Source organism: Podarcis liolepis, assembly GCF_965112155.1.
Source record: "Podarcis liolepis genome assembly, chromosome: 2".
NCBI lineage: Eukaryota > Metazoa > Chordata > Lepidosauria > Squamata > Lacertidae > Podarcis > Podarcis liolepis.
In genome coordinates, this window is record NC_139555.1 from 78,551,757 (window position 1) to 78,572,040 (window position 20,284).

General features: G+C 43.6%; 1 protein-coding gene and 1 long non-coding RNA gene across 11 annotated transcripts in view; one reads left to right on the forward strand and one right to left on the reverse strand.

Annotated features, from left to right (window-relative positions):
- LOC310700115 overlaps positions 1 to 20,284 on the forward strand; it is a 101,213-nt gene that overhangs the window by 68,310 nt on the left and 12,619 nt on the right. The gene's annotated exons all lie outside the window — the stretch shown is intronic.
- Positions 1 to 20,284, reverse strand: part of EFCC1 (EF-hand and coiled-coil domain containing 1) — a 62,194-nt gene that overhangs the window by 4,083 nt on the left and 37,827 nt on the right. For 2 of the 8 annotated variants that reach the window (XM_083488990.1, XM_083488986.1), the window contains exons 3-7: positions 19,507 to 19,646; positions 13,057 to 13,192; positions 11,889 to 12,054; positions 4,590 to 4,679; positions 241 to 310 (exon numbers count right to left, since the gene is read on the reverse strand). In XM_083488990.1, coding sequence (XP_083345116.1) covers positions 241 to 310; positions 4,590 to 4,679; positions 11,889 to 12,054; positions 13,057 to 13,192; positions 19,507 to 19,646 — 602 coding nt within the window. Of the gene's footprint in view, positions 1 to 240; positions 311 to 4,520; positions 4,680 to 11,888; positions 12,055 to 13,056; positions 13,193 to 19,506; positions 19,647 to 20,284 lie in introns of all 8 variants that reach the window. The other 6 variants (XM_083488987.1, XM_083488985.1, XM_083488991.1 and 3 more) reach the window with 4 other exon arrangements.

The window sequence follows — 20,284 nt, forward strand, 5'->3', positions numbered from 1 at the left end:
GGCCATGTTGGCTAGGTATGATGGGAGTTGTGAGTCCAACAACATCCAGATGGCTACAGGTTCCCCATACCTTCCCTAGCCATTTCTGAGAATGTACCAGGCAGTGCTGGAATGAAAACTCTCTTCCATCCACTGCAATAGCAAAATCATGTTCCCCTCCAAATTGCTGCTCTAGGTGGCCTCTCTATGGACAGTGACACCTAATGGCAAGGCTCTCCATGCATGGCTTTACTTGCTTACCATGTTCTGGGTCACAGCAGGATTCCAAAGTGCTCAGTAAGATTTTCCCCAAGGCGCGCTTAGATATGTTCTTCAAAACACAAAATATTAGGGAACATTTAGCTTCAACAGAGGCTTATATGCACACTTCTAAAGAGAAAGAACATTAGTAATCCCTAAACAAAAAAGGAAACTTGGTCTCCCTAAACAAAAAAGGAAACTCATTACTATATCTAACAAAAAAAACACCCACCTCATAGTCATTATTTTGTTTATTTAAAAAATCTATACTGTGCCTTTTCCTTACAAAAAGCTAAAGACTGCTAACTATAAACTGGCAGAAACAGGATTTATTTTTGGCATTCTTTTATTCTTTGTCATGTTTTGACCAAGAGATAAATTCTAGAGTGCAGTTTCAGAGGGTAGTACCTGTGCAATGATGCATGGACACACCTGGGTACATGGTTGTACACAACAAAGAATGCAAGCAGAGGATATGGAATAAAAAAAGCATTCAAAGTGATTGTGGGCTAATAGCATAATACTAATGGCAGTTTAAGCAAATGTGTAAGTGGATAGCATATCAATTTGCAATGGAATAAGTGAGTCCAGTTCACATATGGCCCCAGCACATGAGTTTTGTGCACATGAGGGTTTAGCCTACCACATCATTTGTAAAACTTGTAAAGTATATATAAAGGAGACCTCTCATGTGAACCTGCTACCTGTTTTGGGGGCACTACATGGCAGAACAGAGTCTCAAACAAAGACGTGCTCTCCCAGAGGAGAAATGACAGCTAAGAGGAGTGCAGAGAGAAGAAACGCCATGGTGCATCTGTAACAGTGAAACCAGACACCTTCACCTGCCCCACCTGCAATAAAACATGTCTCTCCCATTTGGTCTCTACAGCCACAGCAGGCACTGTAACTCTCCAACAGTTTAACTTTACCCCTGATGGTGCACTCTTCCATTGTCTCTCGAGACAGATGGATGGAAACAATGGATATCTGAACACAACTTATCCCTATGTGATCAAACTGTATTACAGTGGTACCTCGGGTTAAGAACTTAATTCGTTCCGGAGGTCCATTCTTAACCTGAAACTGTTCTTAACCTGAAGCACCACTTTAGCTAATGGGGCCTCCCACTGCCACCGCTGCGCAATTTCTGTTCTCATCCTGAAGCAAAGTTCTTAACCCGAGGTACTATTTCTGGGTTAGCGGAGTCTCTAACCTGAAGCGTCTGTAACCTGAAGTGTCTGTAACCCAAGGTACCACTGTATTTTGGCTGGCACCAAGAAAACAGAGGAGTGAAAAGCAGAAATACATGAGTCATAGGCAGCAATAGATACTCAGAGGTGCAGAAGCAAGGACTGGACCTTATGAGAGTGAGGAATTTTTCAGGATGCAGAAGTCCTCTCGAAGGCAGCTTTGGTGTCTAGAAACCCCCCCAGCCCCCCTCATCTTCAAATAGTCCTATCCATCAGTGAAAGCAAGAAATGAAACTGTTCTCCCTCAGGGTTACAAGAGTGCCATTCAGTTTCATGTGAGAGAACAAAAGCCTTACCGATTCCCAAGACCCTAACAATGTGGGGGCATTCTGTGCATTTCCCCCAGGGTGCTGTAATTCACCCTATTCATTGACAGATCTTATCACCATCTTCAGCTACAATATATGACAGCATGCAGGACTCATGACACTGTTCTCAGAGTGGTGTGACACGCTGCTTGATGGATCGTCTGCTAAGCCAAGATGACTTTCAGTGAGACTGCGGGTCAATGAGGGACATGTCACAGAATCCTGACACAGAACGCAGCAATGCTTTCTGCCAATCATAATCAGTCATGGCGCTTTAATAGCATATCCTTTGTGGGATTGTTATTGATCCAAAGAGCAAGCACTGCCACACTCAGGATATGAAGGCTCGGCCGAGCCGGGCAGCGAGTTAACCTAATAGAAAAAAGCTACACTTACTCTGGAGAGCCTCCAGAAGCATGGAGGCATATTTCAAGCATGATAAAGCAATCATCAAGTCAATCACATTCACAATAAATAGCAGCTTTATTTAAAAGCATTTAAAAGCAAGAGGAGTGAACTCCAGATGCAGATCCAGAGCAGGTCCATTTGCTTTGTTCAAATGGTTTTGAAAGACCTTGCTTCTCACAGTCACCATGACTCCAGTCCTACGAATCAATGAAAGCAACTTTTTAAAATGATCTACCCTTAACGTCTTGTTGTATATATAATATTTGTACAGCTTGTTATATGTTTGATGTGCTAACAGGTGAAACTAAAATCATCTGATCACTAAATGCCCTAGGATGCTTTCAGCAAAATACATGTGTCTTCCGTTCCATTAAAGGAGGAAATCCATGCCATGCTGTGTCTACTGTTCTGTCAGCACAAGCAATTTCAGCCTGCCAGATGGAACAATTGTGCACAGAGAAGAGATGGGGAGAAATTTGATTCAGCTTGAATTTAGAGGCGTATCTGTTATATTTGCACTTCCTGAAACAATTATGAGAACTGAAACACAATCCTTCAAAGTTCCATATTTTGTGACACAGATCTCCAACCAATGCTTATAAAAAATACACACATTGCAAGTAAGTGTGCATAAAAAGTGAATGTAGTAGTGCAACTAACATACCAACTGTGCTACATTAGGTAAAATAGCTTGCAAAATGTGTACATTGGTCAAAACTGCCTGGGATTGAATCTGGGACCTTCTACATGCAAATTATCCCAAGCACAGATTATCCCATGAGATCACCCACTCACTTGCCTGCCTAGATAATTTTTTTTAAAGTTTTATTGATTTCCTACCCCTACCCCCAAGTATATCATAATTCATGTATTCACATGAGCATTCATACGACCTTTTGGGAAGGCTCCCTTCCTTGCTTGTGTAGATATTTCCATTATTCTTTAAAACACTTTTAAAAAATGATATGCACAGCTTCTGTCTAGCACATAAATCAATCTCTCTCTTTAAAAAAAAAATCTTTAGGAATAACATTAATTAGAATGGTAGCTGCTTACAACCTGATCAAGCCAATTACCCACCTTTTAATATAGACATGTAAAAGAATAAAATAGGAAAGTGAGCAGACTTTCCCATCTTTTAGCCATCCTTTTTTTGCATGTTTGTACAGCATTGATGCTGGATCAGGTCTAGCACTTTCATGGTTGTGCTAATGATGAAGCTGCCACCACTATTACTGCTTTTTAAAAAATCAGGGTTGGAGAAGTTGTGATTCTCACAATGCTGATTTCCGTGCAAGGTATCAAAGGGGTGTGCAATCCCCCTTTAGCTGCTTCTTCTTCCCTGCACTCCTTATGGGCTTGCAGTGGGTGGGAGAACAATGATGGGAGGAAGGGAGAGCAGGGGTAGAAGATTTAGAACTCCTTCCCTGTCTATTGCTCCTTCCATCTAAATCACATAATAACTTGGGCCAGGGATAGCTCAGTTGGCAAAGCACGAAACTCTTCATCTCAGAGTCGTAGATTTGAGCCCCACATTGACAAAATATTCCTGCATTGCAGGGGGTTGGACTACATGACCCTTGTGATTCCTTCCAGCTCTACAACCCTATGGTTCAAAGGCAATGAGAAGTTCCTCCCCTCTTTGGATGTTCACTGGAGACCCACTTTCCCAGACTTGGGTCTTCTCCAAATATATAGTTTTGCCCCACTCACACTAAACTTTTGCATAGCAGCTTTAAGTGTTCAGAGCACTTCGCATGGGTTAACTAGTTGCAATCTTTACAACAACCCTGCATTATTATATGTGGGGACTGAGAAAGAGTGGCTAAGGCCACCTAGCGAATTCATGGCAGAGGTGAGATCCAAACCACGGGCTTCCTGATTTGCAACTCAGTCTTTTAACTGTGATGCTATGACAGTTCACATGAAGTAGCCTTGTTAAGAAAGCTGCTCGCAAGAAGCTTTCCCTCTGCACAGACACACCAACCAAATACTCTCAGCCCTGGTATCAACTGCTCTGAATGGGGAAGCAGATTAACAGTTATTTTAGATCAATCTGAAGCAATCTTATACCTAAACCTTCCTTAGGAGAGAGAGAGGATGAATATCTCTGATGGAAAAGCTATTCATCTGGATGTTTGGGCTGCCATTTCCTAATGCAGCCATGCGCTGCCAAGCTTTCCTGCAGCAAACTCAAAATGACACTGGATGTGGCCACCTAACGGAAAGCTTATGGAAAGATACAAGGTTGTGTATCCATACGGAGGGGCAGGGTCCAGACTCTCGGCTACCTCCCACTATTTTCTTGCCATACCAGGTCCCGAAGTTGCTGAAGCAGCTGCAAAACATCCAAGAGCTTTTCTTCCACCAGGGACAGCCTTACTCTCTCTGTCTCCAACATCTGCATCTCCATCTTCAGCAATTCAGTCTCCTCCACCTTCTGCTGCAGTTCCCCTAGCAATGGGCCTTTCATCTGGACAACGATAGATGACATGAAAAGTACTGGAGCACAAGCATTAAATGTCTTCCCCAACACTTTAATCAGTGGTAAATGCCCATTATGAACATGAACTTGATTTTGCCAAGTGGAAAGTGTCACTAAAGGATATAGTGAGTAGGAAGTAAAGGGAAAGATCCACATTCTGGACCTTTACTGTGGTGGCTTCCTGATTGTGGAATGCTCTCCCCAGAAAGACTCACCTGGCGCCATCATTATATGTCTTTAGGCACCAGGCAAAAACGTTCCTCTTTACCCAGGTTATTAAATAATCTATGGCCTGTAAAAGTATTTGGGAGAGAACTGTTATTATTGTGACTATCTTATTATTAGGTTCCCTGTCAGTATGCTGTTTATTGTGTTTTTATCATTGATGTTCTGCAACGTGTTTTTAATGTTGTCTACCGCCCTGGGATCTTTTGATAAAGGGTGGTATACACACTGAATGAAATAAATAAATAATAATAATAATAATGGGAATTTCATGGGCTGTTTAACATAGCCAAGACTGTCTGGGGATTTCAGGTTTTCTGAATGTGCCTTGTAGGTTCACATATATTTTCAAAAAGAAGCAATACAGATAGGATTGACCTCTTCCACCACCAATTCTGTCCCATGGCTTTTATTGCACCTGTATGCCTGGTGGTTCCGCTGTAGCAGAAATAAAATCAAGATCTCAGCTGGTGTTTTTCATTCTCCTTGAGCCATTAGTATTTTGCAAAGCCCTTACTTAACTAAACACATGCTTCACTGCACTCCTGTGAAACACTTTTGATTGCTTAAAGTTTAAGTGTATGAACCATTTAGCAGGAGAGAAAATATTGGCATATGCATTAACTTCAGGGGGACCACCTGTGTGATCAAGTTAAACATGCACTTTAGAATTGGTTGCCTCTTTCTTTTAAGAACATAGTCAAGGGCTTCATTGAACTGAAGGTCATGTCAATACCCACTTCCACCCAGCTGGGTCTAAGTAAACATCTTTGTCACCAAAATGTTAATTTCCTTCACACGTGCACATGCCTAACCATACCTACTCAGAAGTAAGTCCTAGTGAATTCAATGGGGCTTATTTCCAGGTAAGTGCAGTTTGCAGTGTTAATGTTAAAATGCAGGAAGCAGAGCAATTCCACTGAATCTTGGCACCTGTGCTGAATACAGTGGTACCTCGGGTTAAGAACTTAATTCGTTCTGGAGGTCCGTTCTTAACCTGAAACTGTTCTTAACCTGAGGTACCACTTTAGCTAATGGGGCCTCCTGCTGCCGCCGCATGATTTCTGTTCTCATCCTGAAGCAAAGTTCTTAACCTGAGGTACTATTTCTGGGTTAGCGGCGTCTGTAACCTGAAGTGTCTGTAACCCGAGGTACCACTGTAATTCAACACACAAGCTTCATCTTGAATCTTCTGTGTGGTCACAAGTTCCATTCAGTTTAACAGCTAATCATGGGGCAATGCTCTTGAACATGGACCAGTTCGTGCTCTATTTAAGCAATACTGTCATTATTATTTTTAAAGGAGAAATATGTTCCCCCAAACTGTGACAGCTTGCCTATTTAATGAGGACACTTCCAGACAAGCTGTTTATTCAGCATTTATATGGAGAGGTATCCAACATAGTGCCGTGGTAATAATTCAAGCAGCACAAGCATTTAAGCTTGCTAGATGGAATGATCCCCCCACTCCCCTGTGTTGTTTTAGGGGCTCTCCTGACCCTTGTGGAGCCAATTTGTGCAACATAGGAGCACAGGGGGAAGAGAGGGGGTATGCCCCCTTGCACTAGCATAAATCCTTGTGTGGGCTTCCACTAGTGGGGCTCGTCAGTTGAATCCCACCCACAGGTATGTTTGCAGGAAGATAATAATAATAATAATAATAATAATAATAATAATAATAATAATAATAATAATAATAATAATTTATTATTTATACCCCGCCCATCTGGCTGGGTTTCCCCAGCCACTCTGGGCGGCTTCCAAAAGAATATTAAAATACTGTGATACATCAAACATTAAAAGCTTCCCTAAACAGGGCTGCCTTCAGATGTCTTCTAAAAGTCTGGTAGTTGTTGTTTTCTTTGACATCTGGTGGGAGGGCGTTCCACAGGGAGGGCGCCACTACTGAGAAGGCCCTCTGCCTGGTTCCCTGTAACTTGGCTTCTCGCAGTGAGGGAACCGCCAGAAGGCCCTCGGTGCTGGACCTCAGTGTCCGGGTAGAACGATGGGGGTGGAGACGCTCCTTCAGGTATACTGGACCGAGGCCGTTTAGGGCTTTAAAGGTCAGCACCAACACTTTGAATTGTGCTCGGAAACGTACTGGGAGCCAATGTAGGTCTTTCAAGACCGGTGTTATATGGTCTCGGTGGCCGCTCCCAGTCACCAGTCTGGCTGCTGCATTCTGGATTAGTTGTAGTTTCTGGGTCACCTTCAAAGGTAGCCCCACGTAGAGCACGTTGCAGTAGTCCAAGCGGGAGATAACCAGAGCATGCACCACTCTGGCGAGGCAGTCCGCGGGCAGATAGGGTCTCAGCCTACGTACCAGATGGAGCTGGTACACAGCTGCCCTGGACACGGATTTAACCTGTGCCTCCATGGACAGCTGTGAGTCCAAAATGACTCCCAGGCTGCACACCTGGTCCTTCAGGGGCAAGGTTACCCCATTCAGGACCAGGGAATCCTCCACACCTGCCCGCCTCCTGTCCCCCAGGAGACAACATTGCATCAAGCAACTGTTGTTCCAGGCTTTCCAATGCGTTTCCTCATCACTTTCCTTCTTGCAAAAAGGCCAATTTAGAGTGAGGTGGGGAGGGGGACCATGTTGGTTGCACAAGAGCTCCAAATCAACTTTGTGACAGGTCAAGTGTGCCTCACAGGCCCCCCAAGGTTGTTAAACCATGTCTTAGCCTAGGGCAAATGCTCCTTCTCAGCTCCTCTGTCAATCTGCAGCATGGGTAGAGGACGTCTGCCAAACAGTGATTTCTGCACTCCCTTTTCCACATGCATTTCCAATGCATCGAAACACATAAACAAATAGCTGCCCTCAGCGTTTGTCAGTATCAGATATGCCTCCAGGGAAGTAACTATGGTTCCCAAGAACAGTGTGACTCTGTAGTAGATTACTTTCACTGCACTCCCCCCCCCCCAACTTGGTCTAGCAAGGTTATTTTCCTATTCACTACTGACACACTACAAGAGAGGTGTCCCCAAATCCAGAATCCATTTCAAAGTCTGTATTTCCCTATATCCATTAAACCAGTAGTAAGGAACCTTTTTCAGACCAAAGGATGTGTTCTCACATTTATGGATCATCTCCTGGGGCCCACAATGGTAGGCAGGGACTAGGGATGCAAGACTGCCTGTTTTGGATCTCTCGGTTTTCATTTTTCAAAACTTAAAATCAGTTCTCCACATTTCTGCAGGAAATTTTCATTTAAAACAACAACAAAAAACTCTCATGAAAATTCCGCGGCACTTGTGCATATTTATCCTAATAAACACATTTTTTACTAACGTACGCATTTTTGCAAGCAATCACTCCTAATATGATGCATGTTTGTAAGTTTTTAAACTAATATATTCATTCCTGTGCACTAATGTTCCCATATATATATATATATATATATACACACACACACACACACACACACACACACACACACACACCATTGGTTTGGAGAACTACATAGCAAAACCTGGATATGCATGAATTTTGATGGATTGTTTTGTTTTGGTTTGCATACTGTTTCAGAGAGTACAAATCCAATAGAATCATAGAATCATAGAGTTGGAATAGACCACAAGGGCCATCGAGTCCAACCCCCTGCCAAGCAGGAAACACCATCAGAGCACTCCTGACATATGGTTGTCAAGCCTCTGCTTAAAGACCTCCAAAGGAGGAGACTCCACCACACTCCTTGGCAGCAAATTCCACTGTCGAACAGCTCTTACTGTCAGGAAGTTCTTCCTAATGTTTAGGTGGAATCTTCTTTCTTGTAGTTTGGATCCATTGCTCCGTGTCCGCTTCTCTGGAGCAGCAGAAAACAACCTTTCTCCCTCCTCTATATGACATCCTTTTATATATTTGAACATGGCTATCATATCACCCCTAACCTCCTCTTCTCTAGGCTAAACATGGAGATTTGATTCAAGTTGAATCTCTCTCCTGTCCCCAGCAAGGAGAGGCAGATAGTGGGTGGAACCACAGGAGTGGTCTGTAGAAGGATCTGGCCTGGACAGAATCCCAAATGCTGGCCAGAGAGGCCAGCAGGACTGCATTTGCTGCACTCAAAGCAATTAACAGGACAACACACCAAGACCCTCAAAAACTGTGTCCCTCTTTAGCCACGCTGTCGGATCTCTTGAGCTTCAATTCGACACATGCTTACTTTGACTGTGTGAATATTCCACAGTGTTCTCTATTCTCCGCCTGTTTCTCCTTGTTTGGAACAGATAAACAAAGGCAATTACGAGCTCTCTTGCAAGTATCCACTAGTTCTCAGCTTATCAAGAAGCTAATTGCTACCTGCCTTTTCAGAGCCAATGAAGAAATTCCACAAAGCAACTCGGGGTCTTTATCATGTTGGACACACACAGCTTGTTTTCTCCTTGATCAATGCTATTGAATGGTGCCGTAATTATTGTACAAACTGTGCTGCAGCCACAAGTTCATAATTTTCTTTGAAGTTTATGTAACACTACAGGCTGGGTGTAGATGGTAATGCTTCCATCCTTTTAATCATGGTTGCTGCTACAGATTTTTAAAGGTCCTGGTGGAAGAAGTGCAATTGGTATTGGCCAGGATCCACGTACGCTGGTAATGGGCATCTCTGAAAGCCACTGTTACATCACAGTTGCCACTGGAAAACAGAGAGCTTTGAAGCACAATCCAGATTATCACCTTTAGGTTTATGCAAGGCTTAGAAAGGGCTATTTAGACTACTACCGCACTCCCATTTCCTCCCAAATACCAAAAGCACATTCCCTCCAACAGCCACTGGAGGCACACAGTTTTTAAAAATTGGTTTTCTGGATTGCAGCTCTACAATATGGTTGAATATAGAATTGATGTTGCATAAGGTCATTTGGAAATAAAGACAACAGATTGGTTCTGATATAATGGAACCCTAGTTTGGTGCTACATGATCAAAGCCCCAGTCCATCTAATTCCCTCTCCTGCTCCAGCCCCCCTTTCACTTTTGATTTGGCCATGATTGCCCACTGTGGATGCCACATCAAACTATGATTTAATGCGAGATTGGAACTGAGGAAGGGAATGAGAGTGTGGTGGGTGGAGGGAGGAGGATGTGCACATGTGAGTACTGGATCCATTCACACACCACCAAACCATGGTTTGACATTATTACATGACCATGGTTCCTCCATGCAAAGACAATGTTTGTGTATGAGCAGTTTTATGCCCAATTGCTTTTGCCTATATAAAGATTAGGCATCTTCTTGGTGGATGAAAGCAACTCCACTTTTTGATTCATTTGTCTAGCAAAAGCCACGTATTAGTCTCTATGCCACTGGCAATATTTTATCACTTTCGGCTTGGTAAAGCATCAACTTATCTTCAAAATTTACTAATGTTTTCTTCAATCTATCATTTATGACCTGACACCTTCATTAAGCTCTTTCTTTGGAGGACAGCTCTTTGAATTTACTGCTGCTACGTACTGGAGCATACTTAAAAAGGAATCAAAGTTAACAACCTTTTTCATCTCCTGGCCTTTGTACTTTTAGATTGGATCAATTATTGATCCATACGTGTGGCTGTTACTCTTGGCCGGCCTGCAGCTGAAGGGAATTTTGTTGTGCTTCATTTGTTTGAACGGCCTTTAAAGGTACGGTTTTGAACGCATAAATAAGAGCACACCATGCCATTTAGGTACAGTTTTAGCAAACTGCCTATAGAAAGTGACAGTCTGGCAGTAATTCCTATATTAACTTAAAAGCTTTATGTATAATTGAGGAGGAGGCTATTTCAGCCCACTCTTAGATTTTATTCCAGGTTCAGAGATGCTTGATATTTACTGATTGGGGGGGCGAATATCATAATTGTTAGACTATAAAATTGTATACACATAGTGCAAGATGCACAGATCATTTGAACATTCTGAGAACTGAATCATTCCATCCAATTTTTGAGGCATGAAATCTGCCTCTTAACAGTAATCAGCATAGATTGGACAGACTACTGGGCTTTGGGACTTCAACCTACACATGCCCAAAGCAGCCTCATATTGCATTCTTGCTGAAGCTATTATTTACATGTACTGTATCTACATACAAATATACATTCCCAATATATGCAGTGTCACTCCACAGTGGCAGGACAGTGTCACGCAACAGCTCTCTGCCAGCAAGCTATGGAGGATGTCATAAGAGAATGTGGGTGATATCCAACAAGACAGTTCCACTAGTGCAAGGATTTCTGCTTGTGCAATGGACGTTCCCCTCCCTCTTCTCTCCCCTCCACACACTGTGCCCGCCCCAAATCTATTCCAAAAGAGTTGGGGAAACAGATTTGGGAGGGTGTGTGTGCAGAGAGAATTCCTCTCGGAGAAGAGAGGGAGGGCAAGTTCTGTCCTTGCGCTAGCTGATCTATTTCACTAGATAGTGCCCTACGCGTTTCAGAGTCTTGTTGAGAAAGAGATAGAAATAGAGATTAGCATTGGCTGTGATCCAGAGGACTGTGCAGCGGCCAGCAGAGAGAGTGGCATGCACCTGTCCTCCTACCGGTGGCATCGCTGTGGTTTACTAGGGGGCAAAGGCAAGAGGTGATGGAAGGGGTGGCTGGGAGATTGGCACAATGCAGTTGCACTGGGAGAAGTGCTGCATTGGCTCCACCAGTTCACCGAACTCCCCGCCACCTCCCCTCTCCTGGTAAGCCGCAGTGGTACTTGGGAAGCCAGGTGTGGCCCTGGTGTCCCTTTCTGCCAGCTGCTCCCGATACTGTGCAAAAAGTGAACATGAGAGCTTCTGAGCACCTCCAGCTGAAACCACTTGCCTGACAAAATACTCCTGAAATGTGAAGGGTTTCTGGAGGTCGCTTCTGACAGAAGCTGTGATCAGAGACAAAACAAGGAGATCAGCAATATTCATGCACTCTGGTGGATCCCAGCCAGTCTTCAGTGACACACTGCATTTGCCCCCCCCCACCAAAAGGTATAATACACACACATCTACCTCTTCCATATTTGTTCCCAGTGTTTTCACTTCTTGCCCTTTCATCTCAAGCTGTTCCGTTAACTTTGAGAGTCGTTTAACTAGTTCTACAATGGTGTTCTCACGGTCGTCCTTTCTGATGTTCCCAAAGGAGGCCATCAGCTTCTTCAGAATTGTGTCATCACACCTGTGGGCAGAAAGATTCCAGTGACTGTGTGTTTCTCCACTGTAGCTTCATAAAGTTAGAAATGAATGCCCTTCGTTGCACAGCATAAAATATTTGAACTGGGCACCCCTGGGAACAAAATCCCTTTCTGAAACAAAACAGGATTCAGCTGCATAGGCAAGAAATGAAAGCATGCCTTTCTCTGTCTTTTGCTTTATTTTTGATTGTAAGTCACTTTGGGTTGCCCTGGTCAAGATAAAGTGACTAACAAATTTAAATAATAATAATAATAATAATAATAATAATAAGATAATAATAATAATAATAATAATAATACTTGTGGAATCTCCACCATTTGAAAAATAGGCCATGAGAAAGAATTCTGCTAATGAAATGTGGAATTTAGAACTAATAAGAAATTGTTTGTACGTAAAATAATTTCTTCACCAAATTGTGGATTGCAATTGTAGTTGCAATCCCAGAAAGTTATGTGCATAGACAATGGGGCATGGGGCATGCAGCTGGAGATATCTCTGAAGTTTCTCTACAGCAACAGGGTTTCACAGGCAAGCTGGTTTTCGTGTTTAAGGTCAGCTTTCCTGTCGAGTTGTGTGAGTGACTACAGTGGAAGCTGCAGAGACACCTTGGCTTGCATGCACAGTTCTCCCCGGACGCGCTGCTATGCTGTCTAATATTATAGGGCTTGGCATTACTCTCTGGCATTGAATCAGATTAATTTCATTTACCATCTGAACCTTGTAGATGCCAGGGAAAGCAGTGTGGGAAGCTCCGTTCTCATCCCTAACATCTACTTGAATCGGATGGATTTAATTAACATATGTTCTACAACTACAGGGGATAATCACTGATGTACTCAGTGTACTACCACCCTTTTGATTTGATACAACCATATTGCATGTTCTGCTTCAAATGCAACTGTACCTGCGATACATCATTAATTGCCCCCAGTAGCTTTCTCAGACAATTAAGAAGTGTCCTACAAAAGCTCTCGTTAGGACATACCCACTACTGCAACAGGGAAGTCTAGCGAGGAGTTTCTTCACTTCGGCCACCTGGGATTGCTGTTCCCCTGACCATTTCTCCTCTTCTTCATCAGAAGCAGCCTGGCCTTCCACAGAACGAAACATTTGTTCTTCCCCTGGAAACAAAGAACAACCTCTTCCTAAAATCTAGCGGCGCTCACCGTAACACCGTCTTCAAACAGTAGTTTCAAATGAGATTCAATTTAAGCAAGATCAAGTGGGTAATCTTAAATGAATAATTGGCAGAAATGCTAAAAGTTTCATTACTAGATAGAAGAGAACTTCCCCTTGGGAAGACTTAGCCAAAATGATGACTCTGTTACATTAAAAAAAAAAATACACCCCAAGCTCCTGTCACTTTCTTAATTAAGAACAGTTGGCTCAATATGTCTGAAACTGCCTCTATCTAAGCCCTTTGCAAATGAATGGAAGGCACACTAAAGTACCATTCCCATTCATTACAGTGGAGTTTGCTCAGGAGGAAGTGAAATACTATGTCACCTTCTGCATCAGAGTCTACTAGTGGCAAGCCAAAAAGAGTCTGAGAAGGCTTCCTGGTTGTGAATGGATCCCCGCTCAGCCCTGTTCCAGTATAGGACCAAATCCTAGTCCCTGTGGGCCCTGCCCACAGCCATCACATCCTGTCCCCATGCTCTCATATATATATTTCTCAGTTTTTCATATAAACCAACCTTTCCCCCAGATCCGAAACATACTGTAAAACTAGCCCTCCCAAAAAGCACACGAACTGACACAAAAACGAGCACTAAACTTCCACTGGATTTCCAAAGGTTGCTTTTGCAGTATGTGAAAGGCCATGTAAAGCACAAAAATGATTAGGAAATGAAATGTCCGGAAGTGCCCTCTAAATGCAACTGAAGTCAGAATATAAGAACAAACAGATAAAATAACAATAAGGAGTGGGGCAAGGCCATGGAGAATTTTAAAGATAAGAACAAGAAGCTTGTGCAGGATCTGGTAGTGGATAAGGAGCCGGCGTAGGGGTTTATGAAGTGATATAGTCAGAGTGATGAGAGAGGGGAATTATGTTGGAAGCTCAGTGGTACAGTGTCTGTTTTGCATGCATACAGAATGTCCCAGATTCAATCCCTGAATCTCTCAATAGGGCCTGGGAAATGCTACTGTTTGAAACCTTAGAGTGTTGCTGCCAGTCAAGGTAGACAATGTGCAACAAACGGACCGATGGCTTTGACTCAGTACAATGAAGCTTCCTATGTTCTGTAGCAGCAGAATGCTGAACAGAGGTAAGAGGATTAAGGTGAGGCAATAGAAGAGCAGGCAGAAAAGTCAGTGCAGCAGGGGGGCCAGCAAGTGGTGAGCAGGGTGTGAAGCAGAGCTTCCGCAGTGGGGACACAGAGGAAGGACCGTATTTTTGCAACGCTGTCAAGTTACAGAAGCTCGCAAAGGAGGAGAGGCTTGCAGCTTTTAGGTAGCGTCACTCCAATTCCGGCTATGTGGGTGTATTCACAAGGGAGAAAGAAATAGGCTGAGGGATTAAGATAATTGCCTGTTTTATAGACATGGATTTCCTTACAGACTGGAGATGGAAGAGTGCTGCTGGCCATTACTCACACATTCATCGCAAGTAGCTGTTTTGCAAACTGGAGTGCTAGGTTTTTCCGCTAATCACAGTACGTGTCGCTAGGGAAATACAAACAGCCTTCTTCTCGAGAGATGAATCTCTGCCACATATGCTAAAAGAATGAGTTCCATCAGCCGTCACCTGCATTGCCGCTGCTCAGTACTTGGCTGAGCAAGACGGGGCTTCTGCTTTAACAAGCCTGTTTGGTGTTTTTCCCTTTTTCTTTCTATGCCGGTTTGACACTTGATGCCTCTCTTTAACATTAAGACAGAGCTGTGGAATTTGATGTGCATGTATATTCATGGCATCTTTCTACATTTCAGGTTCAAAAATGTGCTAGTTTGATCCATCTGCAGAAAGAGACTGAAACCACAGAGAATATAAGGCTCCCAAATGGAAAGGCAAAGTGTTAGGAACCCAATGAAATAATGAGAATCTAAAGTAGAACTGTGTCTGCAAGGGCTGGGTTGACAACAGCAGATGGACAATGTCAATTGACAACAGTAAGGTCTCACTCCAAGCATAATAAAGACCATATCAGAGCCCCTTCTCTGGGTGTTCCTGACTTCAGAGGTTAGTTGACCAGCTGGAGGAGAGTCTTTTTTGTGTGTGGCAGTGACAAAATTGTCTCCTTCCCTAAATATGTTGGCCTGGCATTGCCTTTGCTAACTTTGAGGGGCCAAATTCCACCTAGTTCTTTTGTTGCTTTAAGTGATATCCATGACCCAGTTTAACAGCTTTATTTGCTGCTTTTATCTAGTTTTCACTCTCTGGTCCTGCTGTTTTATTGGCCATTCTCATTTTGCTGTTTTGTACAGTTCTTGCAATTTCACTGCCTTTTATAGCAGATGCTGCCATAAGGCCTCCTGGTGAAAGGTTTAGGCTACAAATGCAATAAATAAATGACTAGTGTTGTGGGCAGTGAGAGATGTTCAGCTATGATATTTTGAAATGAAGCCTCTTGCATCATGTCACATGCTTGTTGTTTTGTACCAATTGTTTGACAGGCATTTAAAAGAGATGGCACAAGGCTGGGTTGACGGAGAAAGCAGCAGAGAGTGGTAGTGGGAGGTGGGGGGGGAAGGGGGTGACTTCTAATATCTTCCTATGCATATTTTGCTGCCAGCGATGAGACATGCTGAACAATTTTCATGCTGCCCAGGAGAGGGCACTGTTGTAAAACAAACAAATGAACAAGAAGCCAATACAGTTTGACCAGTTTAGCAGAAAGGAAGTTATTGTGTCATGTAAACTTTCCTCCTCTTCTACTGCAACAACACACACACACAAGCTAAGTGTGCGAAACTAACTGAGAGAGTCAGAAACTCAGGCAGGAGGATAAAGTGGGCGGCACAGGCGAAAGACATCATTTGACGGAACACGCCCTCAGCCCGGAAGTGACATAGCACAAAGTGTAAAGCGGGGGTGGGGGGGTCATTCTGAAGAAATACAGCCTTCCATTTCAATGTAACTCCCAACTCTTCATTAATAGCAAACACAGAAACAGGAGCTTAACAAAAGCAGGAGCTTAACAAAACAATTCACTGCAGGGCTGCAGGATAACAACAGAAAAGAGCAGAGTGAGAATACTGTACTACAAGCCTGCATCCTTATTGCTATGGATGCAAATTTCCTCCACACGTCTCCCTTTCCCTCATAAATCCTCTCTCTTTTGGCACTACACAGATCCTCACTGCTCTTCCAGCTGTGATAGACAGGGCTGGCTCAAGACATTTTGCTGCCTGAGGCAAAGGGCAAGCTCCCACCCAATTCCATGTACAACTACCAACCAGACTTGCAGTTTAATCTTATTTCAGTACTTGCAGCGTCTTCCATTGCACCAGAGGGCAGTAGGCGAGGTTGGGAAGGGCAGGGCAGACTATGTGGCATTCACGACTCTGTCCTCCCAGTACCTTGCTGCCCCATCCCCATCATCTGCCAGCTCACCCTGGCGATAGATCAGTTTAAAATGCTCCAGGCAGCAGTCTACATTTCTTGGTAATAAGAGTTCAAAGAAGAATGGTCAATGGCGGATCAAGCAGAGAAGATTGACCCACAAGCCAATGATGAGGCTGACCTCCAAGATTACATTTTTGTTTTAGGAGTCGCTGGGGTACAGTAGACACCCAGATTAGCTCTTTACTAACACACAGGAGGCATGAACTTATAAGCAGCCTTCCTGCCTGTGCAGCTAAACAATCATTCTTGTCCCTCACCCCTGCCCAAGAATGGAAATATCTTTTCTGCATGGGTTTGTTCTGCAAATTGCTGACCACATTAGCCCACAGTATGCTAAAAGACATGATCCAGTATTATTATTTCTCATTTGCAAGTCTTCCATTTACCAAACAGTTGTTTATGCCGACGCTTTTCACTTAGTTTGACATGGCATGACCTTGAAGCTGAACGTTTAGATTTCAAGCCTCTCCTTCAGATACAGTACCTTGTCACTCCTGATTAGTTCTTAAGCTGACTGACACTGCTTCTGTCTGACTGCAAGAATTAACAACAGCTAAAGGGAATACCAAAAGAGGCAAGCACTGTGGGATTTGCACTGTGGTAAAATGTAGTTCATCCCGCAAGACTGGGGAAAGTTTCCTTACTTTCATGTCTGTGCTCTGGAGCTAGTCAAAGCACACCAAACTTTAAGCTTAGTTTTAGGCTACATAATCTCAGCCAGGAGCATGGTCCGAAGATTATTCTTATGCAAATAGCTAGAAGGGTGTTCCCATGTTACATTCAAAGAGTGTGCAATCTGTGTTCTCATGTACACAAATAATTAAGCTGTATGTCTGTACAGTTATTCACATGCAACATGTGTACAACCCCTAATTTACACAGGTTTGCTGCCAGCAGAAGGAAATGGCTTCAATGTAATTGTCACTGAGTGTCACTGAAGCAATTCCCTTTTATTGGGAACAAGGCAAGGCATGCTAGGTCTGCTGTGGTTCCTGAAACGGTTCCCTACCAAGGTTTACATTCAGTAGAAAGAACTGAGGCAGATAATGGATGATAGTGTTGTTGTTGTCATTTTTCCTGCACAGGGCCTCACTTTTTTAAAAACCAAAACACCAGCTTGAATCATAACTATTGAAAGTTCCTCAAATGTTGCTCTTGTTGCTGGCAGTGAGGTTACTAAGCTTATGTTAGCAATGGGGGAACAAAGACAGGAAGAGAAGTAAAATCCCACTCACTGAGCTGTATCAACTTGAGATTTCAGCCTGTCTGGGATTCGCTTTCCCATATAAAACTGAGCACATGTAATCCGTTTTATAACATACACATTTCTCATCATGCTCCAGTCTTGCCCCATTAACAGTCTTTCCCTCTGTGCTTCATCCTGTCTGCCACCTACTACTCAAGGAGATACTCCTCACTTCTGCACGAATGTGTTCAGCTACTGAAGGGGCTGCCAATAACTGTTAAAGCAGTGCTTTAACGTAGAGAAGTGGGACTCAGCTTAGACTCTTCTAGCTTTCCCAGAAAGTGGTGAACTGTGATCTGATTCAGGAAACCCTCTTAGTGGATTGGGAAGGGTGGTGGATGGTAACATCGCCCTTCCTCACAACACACACACACACACACACACACACACACACACACACGGCTGTCAGCTGGTCACAGGGCTGCCTGTTACTGGTTGGCATCCATCTGCTGCTTCCACCAGCCAATCTGCTCCCTCTGCCCTGGCGTCAGCGGCCTGTCCTGTGCTCAGCAGAGACAGCTGGGGTAGGATATGCCTGCTGGCCACGGAGCAGTCTGTTGCTGACTAAAATGGTTGCTGCCAACTGTTTAAAAGTTTTCCAAGTCATTTTTTAAACTTTAAACAGCATAAGCCACCACAGTGAAGTGCTGATGACAAATGACTCCATGAGAAAATGACCTAGGGTCCTTCTTCAGAGTGAGGCTCTTGTGCCATGGCCACTTTGCTGCAGTGGCATAAACTCACATGAAACTCTCCAATGCATTTCAAAGCAGGAATGGGGAACAAATTGGAAAAGGGGTGACGATGGAAGACTGCAAGTGTGTTTTTCTCTCTAGCACTGCTTTGGAAAAATATTAACGAGGCAGTTCTGGTGAACCTGCAGACATGAGTAAGAACTCTGTATCGCCTGTCAGATAACAGGCAAAGACTCACAAACACAGAGCACTCTCTTTATGAATGTGGTTGATGAATAATGTGCTAAATGCGTTTTCCATTCGGAAAAGGACTGCAAAAATGCTTTCTTGAAGCAGACAGTGCCTGAAGTTCATGGCCAGTATTTGAAAGCAAGCAGCAGCACATCATGCTCGCAAGCCAGAAGAAACCCACTAGAATTAAATTGCCCCAGCTAGTTCTGGTGAAAAGAGAATTCTATGCAGCCCAAGAAAGACGGTGCAAATGAAACTGCCATCTTTTTGGGAGGAAACATTATGTTGCTCCTTGGGATGGCTGCCTCCTCATGAGCTAATACAGAAGATCACCACACAAAATGATCCCCTCACAAAATGGCCGCTCAAAAAAATGGCTCAGTCTAAATGGTGCACTCCTTTAAGAAGATAAACAGAGCTTGCAGGGTCAGGACAATGGCCCATCTAGATGAGCATCCTGTTCTCGCTGTGGCCAACTAGATGCCTGTAGGAAACCTGCAAGAAGGATCCAAGCACAAGAGCCCTCTCCCTTACTGATGTTTCCAGCAACTGGTATTCAGAAACATCAGTGGCTCTGATCATGGAGGCAGAGCATGGCTGGTCCATGGATAGCCTTCTCCATGAATTTGTCTAAACATATTTTAAAGCCATCCAAGCTGGTGGCCATTGTACCACATGCACACCGAGTTTCCATACCATTCTCTGACATCCCTGCACCTCCAGTGGGTGAACTTCTATCTCGCTGTGCAACCGATGAGGCATATTGGCCACCAGCCACTGCTGTCTTCTGGTCCGAGCTGCCTTGCGAAGGAAGCTGGTGCTTCAGGACTTCCAACCTGAAAAAAAAACACACAAAGGGAAACAGACAAAATAAGCCAAATGAAGAGAAAGCCAAATAAACACTTTGCATGGCCGGATGCTCCATAACACCCAAGCAGCTTCACTAAGGATATGCTTGCCCTGGCAGATGTTGGAACAGTTTGCTCTGTATATGCTGACAGCAGCTTGTGCAGTTCATGTTAGTAGTGGCCCAGTTTGGACACTATGGGAAAGCCACAATTTGCTAGTCAGGGCCATGTCACAGACTCTTGGACCCAGAGGCGCCAGCCTGCGAAGGCAATGGGGGGGGTGGTGGTTTCAATGTCACATGTGTGATGTTTTTCAGCAAATGTACGGTCCCGCAGAATTTGAAGTGCATCAAAAAGAGACCCCTGCCAAAAATACTAACAACAACTAACTCTGCCCCTGCAATGCAAATAAACAAAATATTACAGTTATTATGGAGTGAAGGTAGTACATTTGTATTTCATCTGGAATTTTCAGAGCTGGAACACTATGGAGGCATTTGTAACAGTTTCTAAAAACTGTTTGGGCATGCAAAGAAAACCCCACAAATTAAAGTTTAACACTGAGCATCACATGCCAGAGTGAAAATCTTTTTTAACAGATGTATTTGAACATTTCACAGTTTAAT